The 15,449-nt window shown below is 45.6% G+C and overlaps 1 protein-coding gene across 2 annotated transcripts; it reads right to left on the bottom strand.

Annotated features, from left to right (window-relative positions):
- Positions 1–7,446: 7,446 nt before the first annotated feature.
- On the bottom strand, positions 7,447–13,209 carry LOC109755449 (protein FAR1-RELATED SEQUENCE 9). 2 transcript variants are annotated; one of them, XM_040390336.2, is made up of 4 exons: positions 12,843–13,209; positions 10,694–10,809; positions 8,901–10,605; positions 7,447–8,555 (listed from the first exon to the last, which is right to left on the bottom strand). In XM_040390336.2, the coding sequence occupies exons 3-4, from the start codon at positions 10,338–10,340 to the stop codon at positions 7,797–7,799; spliced, it is 2,199 nt and encodes a 732-aa protein (XP_040246270.1). In that variant the 5' UTR covers positions 10,341–10,605; positions 10,694–10,809; positions 12,843–13,209; the 3' UTR covers positions 7,447–7,796. The 2 variants fall into 2 exon arrangements, with proteins under 2 accessions (XP_040246270.1, XP_020169948.1); XM_020314359.3 differs by having other exon boundaries at positions 7,447–10,605.
- Positions 13,210–15,449: the final 2,240 nt, after the last annotated feature.

Raw genomic sequence — 15,449 nt, 5'->3', positions numbered from 1 at the left:
AGGGAATAAATAAGGAGAGGGAACAGCATGTCAGCGTTGGAGGTGGTTGAGCGAGCCGGGGTAGTACTTCGATCCATGGACCCATCCTCGCTGAAATCTGGAGGCATGGCATAATTGCCACGACGGCGACGGCTGAGACGGGCCCCGTGGCCGGTCCGGCCAAGGCGAGCTCGATCGTAGCCACCACGGAGGCGAGGGCCGTTTGATGTGTCGACCCATCGGCACGGGTGGACCATCGTCTGCTACCTGTACATACATGGACGTGGACCGCAGCAGTGTTTTCTGCAGGATTACGCGGGTGCCAACCAACCAACTGCCGAGGGAGGACGGACGTTTGCTTGTCCCGTGGGAGCTCCGGGGAGACTGTTCAAACCGAGCCTAACAGCGGCCGGGCACGGAGGTGGAGCCATGGACGATGGACCACCCTCCACCCACGCACGGGCACGGCCAACCATCTGGTGGTGTGGTGTGGTGTCCCGTACGCCGGTTTGTGCAGTGGCGGGGCACGTACCGGCCGGGTGCATGGACGCATGGCGTGTCGCTTGTGCTGACTGTCAGGGCGGTCACGTCCACCTCCGCGTGCGGTTGTGCGTCCGCTTCATGGTTCGCTCGTCAGTTCCGGCCGTCCTGCGGTGCCCGGTCGGCGTGCCGGACATGACACGGACAGCAAGCGTTGGCGCTCGCTCTGGTGGCACGGCGTCCCTGGTGCTGCATGTGCCCTGGCCTCAAGTCAACACCCGGCGAATCATACGAGGGTAACCATCTGCTTGATTGCGCCGTCGACGTGTAGGAAGAATGGAATGGATAGCTCGGGATTTGAATTAGTCAACCCCCGATTCTCGGTCCGGCATGTTACTAGGTTCTCTCTGCCTCTTCTGTGTTTTAAATAATTCGTGAGATTATCCTGTTGGTCGCCAGCTTAAGTGGGTCGGCAGATGGAGGGGGAAGATCGCACAAGTGAAAAAAGAACTGCAATTCGCAATTATTTGAAAGGGGTTGATGCATACGGTTTTAAACTCGAGCATGGACTTCACTTCTATGTAGCGGATGCGGCTCATCCGTAGAGGTCATGGCAACGGTTCTTGATAGTCCACAAGCAGATACAACAAATGGCAAATGGAAATAGAAATGGCATTTTCCATGTCTTCGTAGGCCAAACTCGATGCAAGAAAATTGTGGGTTTTATGTAGTGTGCATGGTATATGTTGTTATGATGTTCTCTACATGTAAGGTGAGGTTGACTCCTTTCTTGGAAGTAGAGGAATCCCAATTGGTAGCCAATTGATGCCAGTTTGTTGGCCACGGTTGATGGAACCCTCGGTTACCCTACGGATAGACTAGTCGCAAATATACATGTTTTTTCTACATGGACGACCAATGCTCTGCATACAAGGGTTTTCACGCATATGAGAACGAGCACCTCTCCTGCTACTGAAGCACACATCGATGTCATCCAAATGCACTATCATCAACCGATATCAATGAGCAAAAGGAGAATTAGGACACAAGACCTCCACCAAATTCACTGATCTTCTTTAGGTTGAGGAAACCATAAGCACCACTTTTGCTGAGAATGAAATTGTGCCGGGTGGTAATAGTTCACCGTTGAAATTGATAAGTCGTTTGTTGGGATATCCTCCTCATGTGGGTTGTGATGAGATGGCCATTTGAAGCCTTTTACGCGGCCCAAAGTTGTCCAAGTGCTTACTTCCCATTAGGGTTATGACCTAGTGTCATTTTGGACTATGCACGTGTGAGAAGGGGGGTGTCATTTTGGACTTTGCACGTGTGAGAAGGGGGGGTGTCATTTTGGACTTTGCACATGCAGTAGTAGCCACCAAGGAGAGTGAAGAATCCGAGGTTAGCCTCCGTTGAAGAAGAAAAGAGAAAACCAAGAGAGAAAGGGAATAAGAGGAAGACTGAAGGAAGATGCTTGCATCAAGCAAAGGGATCTCATCAACGATGTTATGAAGTTCAGATCGACCACCTCATCTCAAGCTGCGGTTCTACCATCCTTTGGTGACATTATTCCAATTCCTAGCTCTTGCAGACACAGATCTTGTTGTTCATGTCCAAGATGAAAAAATCTTAATGTATGTGAGCCACCAGTGTATGTAGAGAAGAACTTTTCATATCCCACATCTGATAGTAGTAGAAGACAATTTGGGCAGCTTCAACTTGTGGTTTTTACCCCAACTTGGTGAGTTTTCCATATAAAAATCGTGTGTTAATGTGTTGATGTTACTGCTACAGTTCAGATTGGTTTTCCTGACCCTAGATATCGTCTGGGGTGTATCTCGGGTGTTTTGAGATCTATTTCCTCCATATATGTTTCTGCATAGGTTTCCTTCCATCCCGAGCAACGCTATTTGAATTGGTACATGAAGTGATGCTAAAATTACTTTGTTTCTACTAGAGTTGTAGACGCAAGTGTGTATTGATACCCAACACAATGGCAACAATACTCTGCCAGGTGTACGATGATCCCTTCTTCGGGCCAGCCCTAAGATATTACCATCGAGGTAGTATTTAGCACTCAGGATACGTGAACATAAAGAATTTAAGTTCTGGATTAGTCGCTAACACTATTTTGCTAACATAGCAAGGTTAAAACTGTGAAGGTCCCTAAACCCCAAGCCCCCTTTCTTCTTCGGAATGCACATTTTCCACCATGCGAACCAATGCATTTTCTTCTTCTCCTCATTGTAACCCCATCAAAATCTTGCCATTTCATCTGTGATTGCCTTACAAATTCCTTTAGGGAACTTAAACACTAACATAGCACAGGAGGGAATGGCTTGTGCTACAGATTTCAGTAATATCTCCTTTCCCTACATAGATAGAATCTTTTCCTTCCAACCCTTGAGTATTTGACACACATGATCAATAAGATGCTGGAAACAATCACTTCTATCCACTCCCACCATAGTGGGCAGCCCCAAATATGTGTTAGATGATGCTTCTGTAACTATGCTTAGCTCCCTGCAAACATACTCCTTTACTCCAATAGGGGTGTTAGGACTAAAAAATATACTGGACTTGGCATTACTTACCAGCTTCCCTGAACTACTACAATATGTGTCCAATATATGTTTAAGGGTACTTGCATATTGTGTATTTGCCTTCATCAAAATCAGTGAGTCATCTACAAAGAGAAGCTGAGAGATAGTTAGAGCACTCCTGCTCTCCTTTGCGCCATCTAGGTTCCCATCTCCTCCCCATGTGCAAGCATACTGGATAGGCCTTCTGAACAAAGCATAAAAAGATATGAGGAGAGAGAGTCTCCCTGTCGCAAACCACTAGTGGGTATAAATTCTTTTGTCTCGGTGCCATTGAACCGCACCCTATAGCTGACTGAAGAAACACACTCCATAATCATCTCGACCCACTACTTATGAAAACCCATCTTCAACATCATCTCTCCAAAAAGCTCCATTCAACCTTGTCATAGGCTTTGTTTATGTCCAGTTTGACAGCACAATATCCATTCTGACTACGAGCTTTCTTTTTTATGGTATGAAAACATTCATACGCCACCAAAACATTGTCTGTAATAAGTCTCCCATGTACAAAGGCACTTTGTGTTGGGGAGATAATCTCAAGCAGTATCCATTTGAGTCTGTTAGCATTCATTTTTTAGATTATCTTATAAACAACATTACAGATGCTGATAGGCCTATATTGTGTGATTACCCTGTTGGGAAACATAGCATGCAATTTCAAAAAAAATCTACGTTCACGCAAGATTTGTCTAGGAGATGCATAGCAACGAGGGGAAGAGTGTGTCTACGTACCCTCGTAGACCGAAAGCGGAAGCGTTTGACAACACGGTTGATGTAGTCGAACTTCTTCTAGCTCCGACCAATCAAGCACCGAACGTACGACACCTTCGAGTTCTGCAACGCGATGATGTCCCTCGCCTTCTTGACCCAGCAAGGTGTCGAGGAAGTAGATGAGTTCCATCAACACGACGGTGTGGTGACGGTGATGGTGAAGTGATCCGCGCAGGGCTTCGCTTAAGCACCGCGAGAATATGATCGGGGTGTAAACTATGGAGGAGGGCGCCGCACATGGCTAACAATTCATGTTTTGTGTTCTAGGCGCCCCCTCCCCACATATATATAGGTGGGAGGGGGAGGGGAGCAGCAAGGGTGCGCCCCAAGTAGGAGGAATCCTACTTGGGGTCCTCCCCAATTCGGCCTCCCCCTTCCATATTTGCCGGAGGGGGGAAAGGGAAGAGGAAGGTGAGAAGGAAAGGGGGGAGCAGAACCCCCTCTTTCCCTTTTCCCACTCGGCCTCCTTCCTTGGGGGGGGGGGGGCACCTCTTGTGGGCTGGTGTGCTCCCCTCCTATGGCCCATATGGCCCATATCTTTTCCCCGGGGGTTCCTGTAACCCCTCCCCCCTCGGTACTCCGATAAATACCCGATACACTCTGGAACACTTCTGGTGCCCGAATACTACATATTCCACGAAGATCTTTATCGGTCGAACCGTTATGACAACATATGTTATTCCCTTTGTCATCAGTATATTATTTGCCTGAGATTCGATCATCGGTATCCACATAGCTAGTTCAATCTCGTTACCGGTAAGTCTCTTTACTCGTTCCGTAATACATCATCTTGTAACTAACTCATTAGTCACTTAGCTTACAAGGCTTCTGATGATGTGCATTACCGAGAGGGCCTAGAGATACCTCTCCGATACTCGGAGTGACAAATCCTAATCTTGATCTATGCCAACCCAACAAACACCTTCGAAGATACCTGTAGAGCATCTTTATAATCACCTAGTTATGTTGTGACGTTTGATATCACACAAGGCATTCCTCCGGTATCCGGGAGTTGCATAATCTCATAGTCGAAGGAATATGTATTTGACATGAAGAAAGCAATAGCAATAAAACTGAACGATTAATATGCTAAGCTAACGGATGAGTCTTGTCCCGTTATCAAATGACAACTCATGTCCATGGTTAGAAAACCTTAACCATCTTTGATCAATGAGCTAGTCAAGTAGAAGCTCACTAGGAACACGGTGTTTGTTTATGTATTCACACATGTATTAAGGTTTCCGATCAATACAATTCTAGCATGAATAATAAACCTTTATCATGAATAAGAAAATATAAAATAACAACTTTATTATTGCCTCTAGGGCATATTTCCTCCTGTCTCCCACTTGCACTATAGTCAATAATCTAGATCGACAAAATCTTCTTTGTTAGCACCTTTAGAATCATTACAGTGTAATCTAGATTATTGACTCTAGTGCAAGTGGGCATCCCGGTACTCCACATTGTTAACAGTAGTACATGAGGCAATGAAGTTAGACCGGGCCGCGTTAGAAACCGCTCGGTCTAGGTTTTTTGCTGCTTGTTCAATGTATTGGTGTATCGTGATGAACCTTTGTCTTTTTTTTTTGAGACAATGAACCTTTGTCTGTTGATTGCTTCGCCGTGTTGGTTTTATTTATAAAATCAGGCTTAAGCCTTTTCTTTAAAAAAAGAAGTCATGCCCACAATCTCTCGAACTACGCCATGCTGCTGCAAGTAGGTACTTCTGGCTCCACGAGTTGCTTGCATGTTAACACTGGTTTGTACTCTACATTGCAAGAAGACTTTTCCTCTTTTGATTTATCAGTTGTCACATCGCCTTTATATGTACATGCGACCATACAACACAAATCATGCGCAAGAATGGTGTCTCAATCCTGGACCCAAACACTCCAGCTCATCTCAATAGTATTCTGTTTGGTTACAAAGTTTGCTAGCCAAATCTTACAATCAGACAAGAGCGAGTAGTTCGGTTGCCTAGCCCAACACAAATGCACACACCTGTGTGTGATATTGGTATCGAGATATACACAAATGGAAAATTCAGACCAAGTTCTTTGTAGTCATTGAGTGAAGGAAAGTACAGTTTGGGGGTGATGATTGATGAATATAGTTTTAAATGCAACTAATTAGATATGCATAGAAAGTACACATATACTACCTCCGTTTACAAATATAAGATGTTTTGGATACTTCGATATGGACCACATAGTCGAATATTGTCTTTGGAGGCCGAGCTCCATGGAGCTCGGTATTGAAAAAAATGAATTTCGTCAAATTTCATATTTTCTGCGTTTCAAAAAATTCTAAAAAACACAGATATACATGAAGGCATAACACACATGTGTGTAAATTTTCAGGGCAAAACTCGTTGAAATGAGAGATGTGCAAAAAAAGATAAATCTGGTGCTTTTTAACACATGATACTATTCATCCTCTCAGACCATGAATTTGTCTTTTTTGTACAGGTCACATTTCAACGTTGTTCATCCTGAAATTTTACACACATATACATAACATTCTTGTTTACTTGCACAATTTTTTTCAGATTTTTTGAAACCGAAAAGTTTGAATTTTAATTTGTTTAAAAAAAGTTTGTTCTCCTACATAGTGAACAAACACACTAAAACGCGTCTATATACATCGTAGTATTTGTGAATGGAGGGAGTATTTAACAAAACCAAACTGAAGGGCTATACTATCCTTTTAGAACAAAGATGTTTGCAGCAAATAAAAACGAAGACATCAAAATATGATGTGATCAATCAAAGGGCATTATGCCATTATGCTGCCCAGCTGAAACCAGAATATGGCCATCTGTACAGGGTGCAGTTTTATCTGGGTGTGAACTCTCATTACTAGGACCAACATGCCTGCATCAGGGCATTTGTATATCATCTGGATGAAGCTAGAGATTATAATTCACAGGAAATACTATGAAACAATAGCATTCCAGGACCAGAATAAGTTAAAAATCCACTTATCCTAAGACTGCTAATTCCTGTGCCTACAAAAATACAGGCCTTCTTTGGTTTAGAGGAATCTTGTAGGAATTTCATAGAATAAGATTTTTATAGAAAACAATTCTTTTAGAGCCCTTTGGTTTGTAGAAATGGAATCCTATTTCTATGGAGGAATTCTTCCTATCCTTCACATTCCATAGGGAAATAAACATTAGCCTACACTCGATGGAAAAAATCTATGATGTGAATCAAAGGGCATCTCCTTTCCTATTCCTACTCATAGGATTTGAGATACATGTCGCCTCATTTCCTATGACTTTCCTATTCCTACAATTTTCCTATCCTATAAACCAAAGAAGGCCTAAAAGACGAGAATCCATAGTAAAAAAAATGTAGTGAGAGGCTCCTATCATATTAACTTGCGTCCTTTATAACAATGTAAAAGATATAAATACCTAAATGTTCGACATACATGTCCATGAGAACATACTGCATTTCATACAAACGATCAAAGAGAAGCACAGAACTCAAACATACAAGTGCGTATACTAAGCAGTACATGTGCTTAACTGCATAAGTACTCGAATAGGCAGTTAGCTTTTGTAGCACAACTGTCACTTCCACGCATAAGGCCACAACCACCACAATTTAAAACAGTCTTTTAGTATAAAAAGTGAATCCCAACTAACATAAGGCTATGCTATATTGGTCACGCAATGGTACATACAAAATTATGGATGTACTACCATGTAACAAAATTGCCCTTCCTACAGTGCCATTCATGAAAAATCCCCACGAAGGGCATATGTTCCTACATTCATTTTGAAGAGTAATGTCTCAAACGATTCATTAGCACCCTTGCTGTTACTAGATGCGCTGACAGGGAAAAGCCGTAACCAGCCACAGCGTAAGAGACTAGTACTAGATTGAATGATACTACAACTATACAAGGTCAGAACAGGTGAAATCGCATTATGTTCAAATTCACAATATCTGGTCATCTACTGCCATTGCTCTCCATGAGGGAATTTTTGAATGCTGGCCTCTTTATGCTCTTGCCAGAGGTACCTTTAGATGTCCCAAGTTTCTTGACTGGACTTCTTAATGATGTTGTACAGTTTTGTGAATTTTGCTCTCTAGTATTCCTTGTAGGCATTATTTCATCAAGAGCCTTGCACAGTGCCTCTTTAGCAATTTTATAGCGCTCGGTGGATGTTGAGCCCTCTTTTGCACATTTGACTGCATCATAGCAAAGATCATTGTACCTTGAAGTTGAAGGATCCTCACAGTATCCCCTTAGTTCAATGTAGTTATCCAAGGTGACGGTACTTTTTGCATGCTTTGTCCAGCGTTTCAAGACATAGGCCTTTGGAAGGAAACGCACTCCTTCGATGATGAAAACTCGAAGAGCATGCCTGCACAAGATTCCACAGCTCTCGAATAAGCAACAACTACAGCACACTGTACTTTGATCTGGACTGAAAGAGACGATATGTGCCTCCTCATCACCATCATCTACTGTCAGGCGGTACTTGTGTAGCATGCTATCCTCGAGCCTCTCTGCATGGTACCCAAAGGACTCGGCAAATTGCTCCTGAAATATATCAAACACTTTCCTAGAAAATACTAAAGCTGCTTGTTTCTCCACTGGTGAAGCAGTCCTCAGTGCTGGTAGTTGAAACATTGTCAGATAATCCGCCTGGGCTTCTTTTGCATGGAAATTACAAATAGCTTGTTCAAGTTGCTGCACAGCCACCTGTAATTGGGTCTTGGATGAGAAGTATGTATCTATAATCTTTTCAAGATTTTCACAGCTTTGTGCAAGCAGGTTTCTGGCATGAAATGATTGCTTTGTGTATGCAGGGGCCCATCGTTTGCGAATATCATAAAGAGACTGTAAATGTTCATTATTTCTAAAGCCATGTTGCATGAGAACTGATTCCCAAGATGATTCAAATGATTCTTCTATTCTGCATCCATCAATGCACTTTCTCAGATCAGTTATGAAATGGTCTAGTCCTGGATAAATACTATGCAACTCCTCCTTGACAGTGCCTAATATATGATTTTCACAGAATATATGACAGGTGTCAGGTAATACCTTGGCAGCTGCAGCTGCCATCTCTTGGTTCAGCTCTGTTACGAAAGAAACAGGAGGCCTCACATGCATTGCTTCAAGCCATTTTTCAAATAACCATACAAATGATTCTTCAGATTCATCAACAAGTAGTGCACAGCCAAAAATAACAGGCTGCACATGATGATTGACACCTGAAAATATGACAATGGGTATATGTTCCTTGTTGCTCCTGTATCCTGTCTCAAACCTAACAGCGTCACCAAAATGGTAATAAGCCATCCTAGCACTCGCGTCAGCCCAGAAGATATTGACCGTGTCCTCATGCTTGTCAAGCTGCACAGCATAGAAAAATGCAGGGTCCTCAGCCTGTACCTTTTTAAGATATTCAAGTAGGCTTTGAGCATCCTCTGGCCCCAGATCATTATACCGGATCTCTCTACGAGGCTGAGAATCTTGGCCATTCAATAGAAGATTCCTTGTGTCAGCAAAGTTCTTTGCAATGACAAGTATCTCACCTTGTGAGCGGACACAACAAACGCTGCTTGCTGGTGCAGGGTTCAGCTCATGAGTGTGCTCTAGGATGAGTTTGGAGACCCTCCAGACACCTTTGTCCTTCCGAATTATCTCAAACAATGCATTACAACCGTCTCTGGAGGGATGTCTCTTGGTATCGTCTCCATTGTTCTCCCGTCCTGAATGGTAGCGGTGCCTTGAGCACACAAGCTTCAGCATCTTGAGTGACTCATCTTGTGATTTCCGAGACTGGCGCACGCGAACTTCAAATCCTGCACGGATAGCATACGAGTAGTAGAATGTCTTGGCAGATTCAAGGGATTCAAACTCCATGTCAATGTATGGGTCAACCATAGTATCGCTCTCAGTGGCTATATAGTGCACTGTGCTGGGCATCCCAACCTCATGGTTATGCTCCTTGACAAGCTTGGTGGCAACCCACTTGTTGTCGCCTCTGCGGAGAACCTCAAGCATGGCATTGCAGCCTTCCCTGATGGAGGCTAGCCTCTTCCTTGTCTTCTTCCCTGCAACAACACGCTTCTCCTTGCTGAACCCTTCCTTTGAGCAGACAAACCTTAGCATGATGATGGACTCACTGCACTTGGACTTACGGGACCGAGCAATACGGACCGAAAACCCAACACGGCCAGCATAAGCAATATAGAAGGTCTTGGCAGCCTCGCCCGACTCGAATTCCATCCCCACCCGAGGCTCAAGGCAGGGGTCGGCTTCAACAGGGAACAACTCCTTACAGACAGACTCTGGCTGTGAGACCACCGCCGGTGGCAGCGACTGTCCTTGGTGGTCAAGAATGTGCACATTGTGGAGCGCCATCTGGTCGACGCCATGGACATGGGTGCTCACGCCGAGGGAGGCCCAGAAATTGATGCTGTCATCCTCGAGTTCCACTCCCTGGGGCTCCATCATCGCCTGCCCCCCGACCTCCATTACCCTTGCCCTCAATACCCTCCCTCGTCTTCTTAGCCCTTCCCTCCACCACAGAAGCAAATCAAGAACCAAGAAACCAACCAACAACAGCTGCTACTCTCTGATGCCCAATCCAAAAACCAGAAAACTACTCCAGGTCTCTCTCCCTCTGGCTCTACGATGCCTCCGCACCTTCTGTGGGGAAGCAACAAACCCGATGCTTCAATAACTTCACCGAGAAACTGTAAGCAAGTAACTCAGGTTGCGGAAATCGAGAGCAAGAACCCTAGTAATTTGACCCAGTGAGACCTTGGATTCCAACAGAACTGCAGGGAAAGGAGGCTGATTCAGTGAGTAAAGAGGAAAGGCGGTACCTTCAGGTTGCTCGGCTGCATGGGAACCGCTAGGGATCAGACTAGCAAACTAGCATGGGAACCGCTAGGGACCAGACTACGGAAGCAGGAACCACGAAAGCAAACTAGCAAACTACCTACACAGTAGAAGTAATATATAGTTAGCTTTCCAAGCATGGAATAAACACACTATAGAAGCTTATGCAAGAAATAAAATGGTTTGTAGCAACTACTAATTTGGCAACCTGACTGTACCAATGGAAACAAAGAAATCTGAAAGGTGTGAACTTGCATTATATGCAATATATATACACGTATGAAATGTAGGAAGCATGATGAGAGTATTTAAATACAAAATATGGTCTTACAGTGTAACAAGTACAGAAAAAGGTAGAATCATATTCTATTGCAGCAAACTATCTGGAGTGAACAACAAACTCAATAAATTCAGAAGCATGGATACACAAAGCATCAATTTCATGCTATCTTAACATACCCATGCCTAGCGTAAGCATAACATTTTGAAACTGAAATTAGCAATGCCTAGCGGCAACTTGTGTGTGCATCCTTTTGTGATGAACAAACCAATTTCGTCAATTTCAATTGGTAATTTTGTTAGCCTACACACACTGAAATAAGGGGGGAAATCATGATTTATCAACACATACAATTAGAATAAAACAGAATCTACCGGTAGCAGGATGGTACCTCAAAATGAGAAGATAAATTGGCTGCATTTTACATATCTGAATTTTGAATTTTTTGTAAAAGTAGGAATATGGAAGTAATCTATGGACACCGAAGAAGTACAATTTAGAAGCCCCGTGAGTAGGAAGCATGAAAACGTGCTATGCCAATATGACTCATTTCAATTGAAGCATAGAAAAGTTAACTAAGATTCTCACGAACATGGAGATGCAATTTTTAACACCTACACTCCAAATTTGCGAAAATGGTTGAACTATGGAAGCAAAACTATGTGGACCGAAGCATATATAGTAAGTAGTATAATTTGGAAGCTCCATAAGTAGGAAGCATAAGAACAGTGATGCCTGAACTAACTCATCTTTGTTGGAAGGATGGAAATCTTAAAAAATGACTGAAGTATGATTGCCGCCGCCAACATGGGTATGTAGGGTGTGTTTGGTTTCTGTCACGAAGTGGAACGGTACGTGTCGGTTCCGTTTCCAGAACTCATTCTCGCGTTCGGATCGTCGAAGGAACCGGAACCAATTGATTCCAGAGAATGGCACATTCCCTGTTTATACAGTTCCGAGTGGTCTCTCCAAATCGGGCGGACCACGCGGAACCGCTCGCCTCTCGCCTCTTCGTCACATCCTTCGCGCGCCTGCCTACTCCCGTTCAGCCGCCAACCATCACCGGCGACCTCCGCCGCTCCGCCGAGCTCCTTCCCCACCCTCGCAGCCCTTTCCTCCTCCTCAGCCTCCTATCCGGACGAGCCCCTTCCTCACCGAACTCTAGAAGCTCCGCGCCAGGGACGCCGCATCCAAAGCCGACGGGATAGAGGTCCCATCCGCCGTCTCCGCCGCAGTTGTCCAGGGCGGCTCCTCTTCTCCCCGTACCTGACTTCCTGCATCACCCGCTCGAGCCAGCGAGGAGCGGCCAGGGCTGGGATGCCTCCCAGGCGGGGAGTGGCCGTGGCGCGGATGCCTCCCAGACGGAGCCCAAGGATGTCTCGCGGGATCGCTCGCGACCCTCTCCCTAGATCGCCACCCTCTCCCTAGATCGATTGGAGTTCGCGACCCTCTCCCTAGATCGATTGGAGTTCTTGCTCAAGTCCGGTGTCTATCAATTTTTGGCATTCTGTCCCAAGGAACCGTTCCATCAGACCTCGTTCTCTTCTTGCCGAACATCAAGATGGAATCATTCCATTCCATAGGAATTGAATGGTTACATGACATTCCACTTGGTTCTAGAACCAAACACACCCTAAGTTCGTGTAATCCAAAATCCAAATACACCTAAATTGGTTGATGGTTTAGTGTTCTATAATACACAATGAACAGTTCGATTTCACAGCCAACAACATTCCATATTCAATAGGATATGAACATATCTAGCATTAAATACTGGGCAGATTAGACACCAACTTGCTTTGCAGAAATTAAAAACTGGAGAACCGAAGAAAAGGAGCAGCCACTGTTCTTACTGCAGTAGCCGGCAAGCGGTTGATCCTCCGGGCAGCCTGGCGAGGCAAGAAACGGGGTGGTGATGGTGGCTGCAGCCACCCTAATTCCCGGGTGACGCACCGGCGAACTGGACCCGGGGCCGCATCGGGTGGAGCGCTGCAGGGGGTTGCTCCTGGGCGGCGTTGTCGTAGATAACAGGGAGGTGCGGTGGATGGTTAGCTCGTCGGTGAGGTGGGGCGCAGGGGGTCGAATCTGGGCTGCGCCGGCGGAGAGAACATGGCGGCGCTGTGGTTCGTGAGCTAGGAGGCGAGGGGGGGAAATCTACGAGAATGGGTCTAACTCTCCAACTGGTTAGACCCGCTCGGATGCACGACACGTGGACATCGCAATCTCAAAGCATCCAGCCCATTCCCATTTATACGTGTACTCTCAAGGGTTGCTCACCCTTGTCCATGGCGGCCGCTCTAAATGACGTCGCCGCCGGCAGCCACCCAGCAGCCGACTTCTCGCCGATGGCCTCACGGCAGAAATGTACAACATATTCTCATCCGTGGCGGCGAAAGCCTGGTCGATCCTACATGCCCAGGTAGCACGGTAGCACTGGCTCACGACGGGGACGGCAGTCTACATGCCCACGTAGCATACCTTCTCGTGCATCAAATTCGTATTGCAGATAAAGAAGTTTGTCGATTTTTCTAATGTATGAGAGACAATACAAGTAATACTGTCTGATTGGTGGCTTTGATGAATAAACATGAATGTTCATATTGTGGTTACGGAAACGGAAATAGATGTGAAAAGTTTTCCTCCACCAACCGGCTAGAAACCCTAGCTGCCACCAGGGGAGTCCAGCGTTTTGCTGCCGTTTTCCGGCAGTTCCTCTCCGCCAACGATCTGTAGGATCATGTAGCTTTAGGTTTTACGGACCAGTAGCTTATGTTTTAGACGTCTTGGCTTTGGCGGTGGCAATGACGACGCCGAATAAAGAAGCTTCGGATGCTTTCCTGGCGAGGTAATCGGCTTTATGGTCGGTCAGTGATGGATTTGAGAACTAGTCTTTTTAAGAGGAGATGTCACGGCGACGATGTAATGGGCTTTTATGGCGACCGCTCTAAATGACGTCGCCACCGGCAGCGACCCAGTAGTTGACTTCTTGCCGGTGGCCTCGCGGCAGAAGTGTACAACATACTCTCGTCCATGGCGGTGAAAGCCTGGTCGGTCCTACATGCCCAGGTAGCACTGGCGCACGACGGCGGATGGCAGGCCACTGACTAGAGCCAGGTTGATCCTACATGCCCACATAGCATGCCTTCTCGTGCATCAAATTCGTGTTGCAGATAAAGAAGTTTGTCGATTTTTCCAATCTATTAGAGAGAATACAAGTAATAATGTCTGAATGGTGACTTTGGTGAATAAACATGAACGTTCATATCGTGGTTCGCAAATAGATGCGAAAAGTTTTCCTCCCCCAACTGGCCGAGAAACCCTAGCCACCACCAGCGGAGTCCAACGTTCCGGTGCCGTTTTCCAGCGGCTCCTCTCTGCCAACGGTCTTTAGGATCGCGTAGCTTTAGGTTTTACGGCCTAGTAGCTTAGGTTTTAGATGTCTTGGCTTCGGCGACAGCAACGACGCCGCCGAATAAAGAAGCTCTGGATGCTTTCCCAACGAGGTAATCGGCTTTATGGTTGGTGATGGATTTGAGAACTAGTCTTTTAAGAGAAGATGTCACGACGATGACGTAATGGGCTTTTATGGTCCATCGATGGATTTGAGAACTAGTCTTTTTAAGAGGAGATGTCACGGCGACGACATAATCGGCTTTATAGTCGGTGATGGATTCGAGAACTGTCTTTTTAAGAGGAGATGTCACAACGACGATGTAATTGGCTTTTTTGGCCGGTGATGGATTTGAGAACTGGTCTTTTTTAAGAGGAGATGTCACGGCGACGACGTAATTGGCTTTATGGCCAGTGTTGGATTTGAGAACTAGTCTTCTTAAGAAGAGATGCCATGACGACGATGACATCCTTGTGATGGCTTGTGTCCTCGGCTCCACCTTTGCGATGACATCTGCTCCATCGCCGATGTGGAGCTTGGGAGGTAGTATAGAAGCGGATGCAGATAGTGGTCTGTATCGACGACATCTGGAAGATGGATCATGTGTTGGGATCGTGGTTGGTGGTTAGCACGTATGGTTTCCTTCTCCGGGTCTTAGTCGTGCGGGGGTGTCAGATCTGGAGTTCGATGGCATGTCATGGGTGCTACCTCGGCCAGATCTTTCAATGGCCTTTAGTAAATCACTTTGAAGGTCCGCAAAGTTGCATATCAACCATGGAGCCGCATCGAGCTCGGGTGAAGAGGTGATCGTCGCATTCTCCTTCGGTGGTGCCAGAGTCAGGTGACAGGCGTTGGAGTCATGCGCAAGGGGTTCATCAATATTGATTGTTATTTTCTTTTTTAACCGGCGATTCTTTGTGCAAAGGCTGGCATTTTGTGCAAAGACAGTCCTTCAGCCGGTTTCTCAAAAAAAAAATCAATCCTGGATCGAAGCACGCTCACCGTTAATAGCATTCTCTTTGGTTACAAAGTTTGGTAGCGAAATCTTACAATCAGATAAGAGCGAGTA

This window comes from Aegilops tauschii, chromosome 5 (assembly GCF_002575655.3).
Source record: "Aegilops tauschii subsp. strangulata cultivar AL8/78 chromosome 5, Aet v6.0, whole genome shotgun sequence".
NCBI lineage: Eukaryota > Viridiplantae > Streptophyta > Magnoliopsida > Poales > Poaceae > Aegilops > Aegilops tauschii.
The sequence above is the reverse complement of the archived record's forward strand: the minus strand, read 5'-3'. Positions and strand labels throughout refer to the sequence as shown.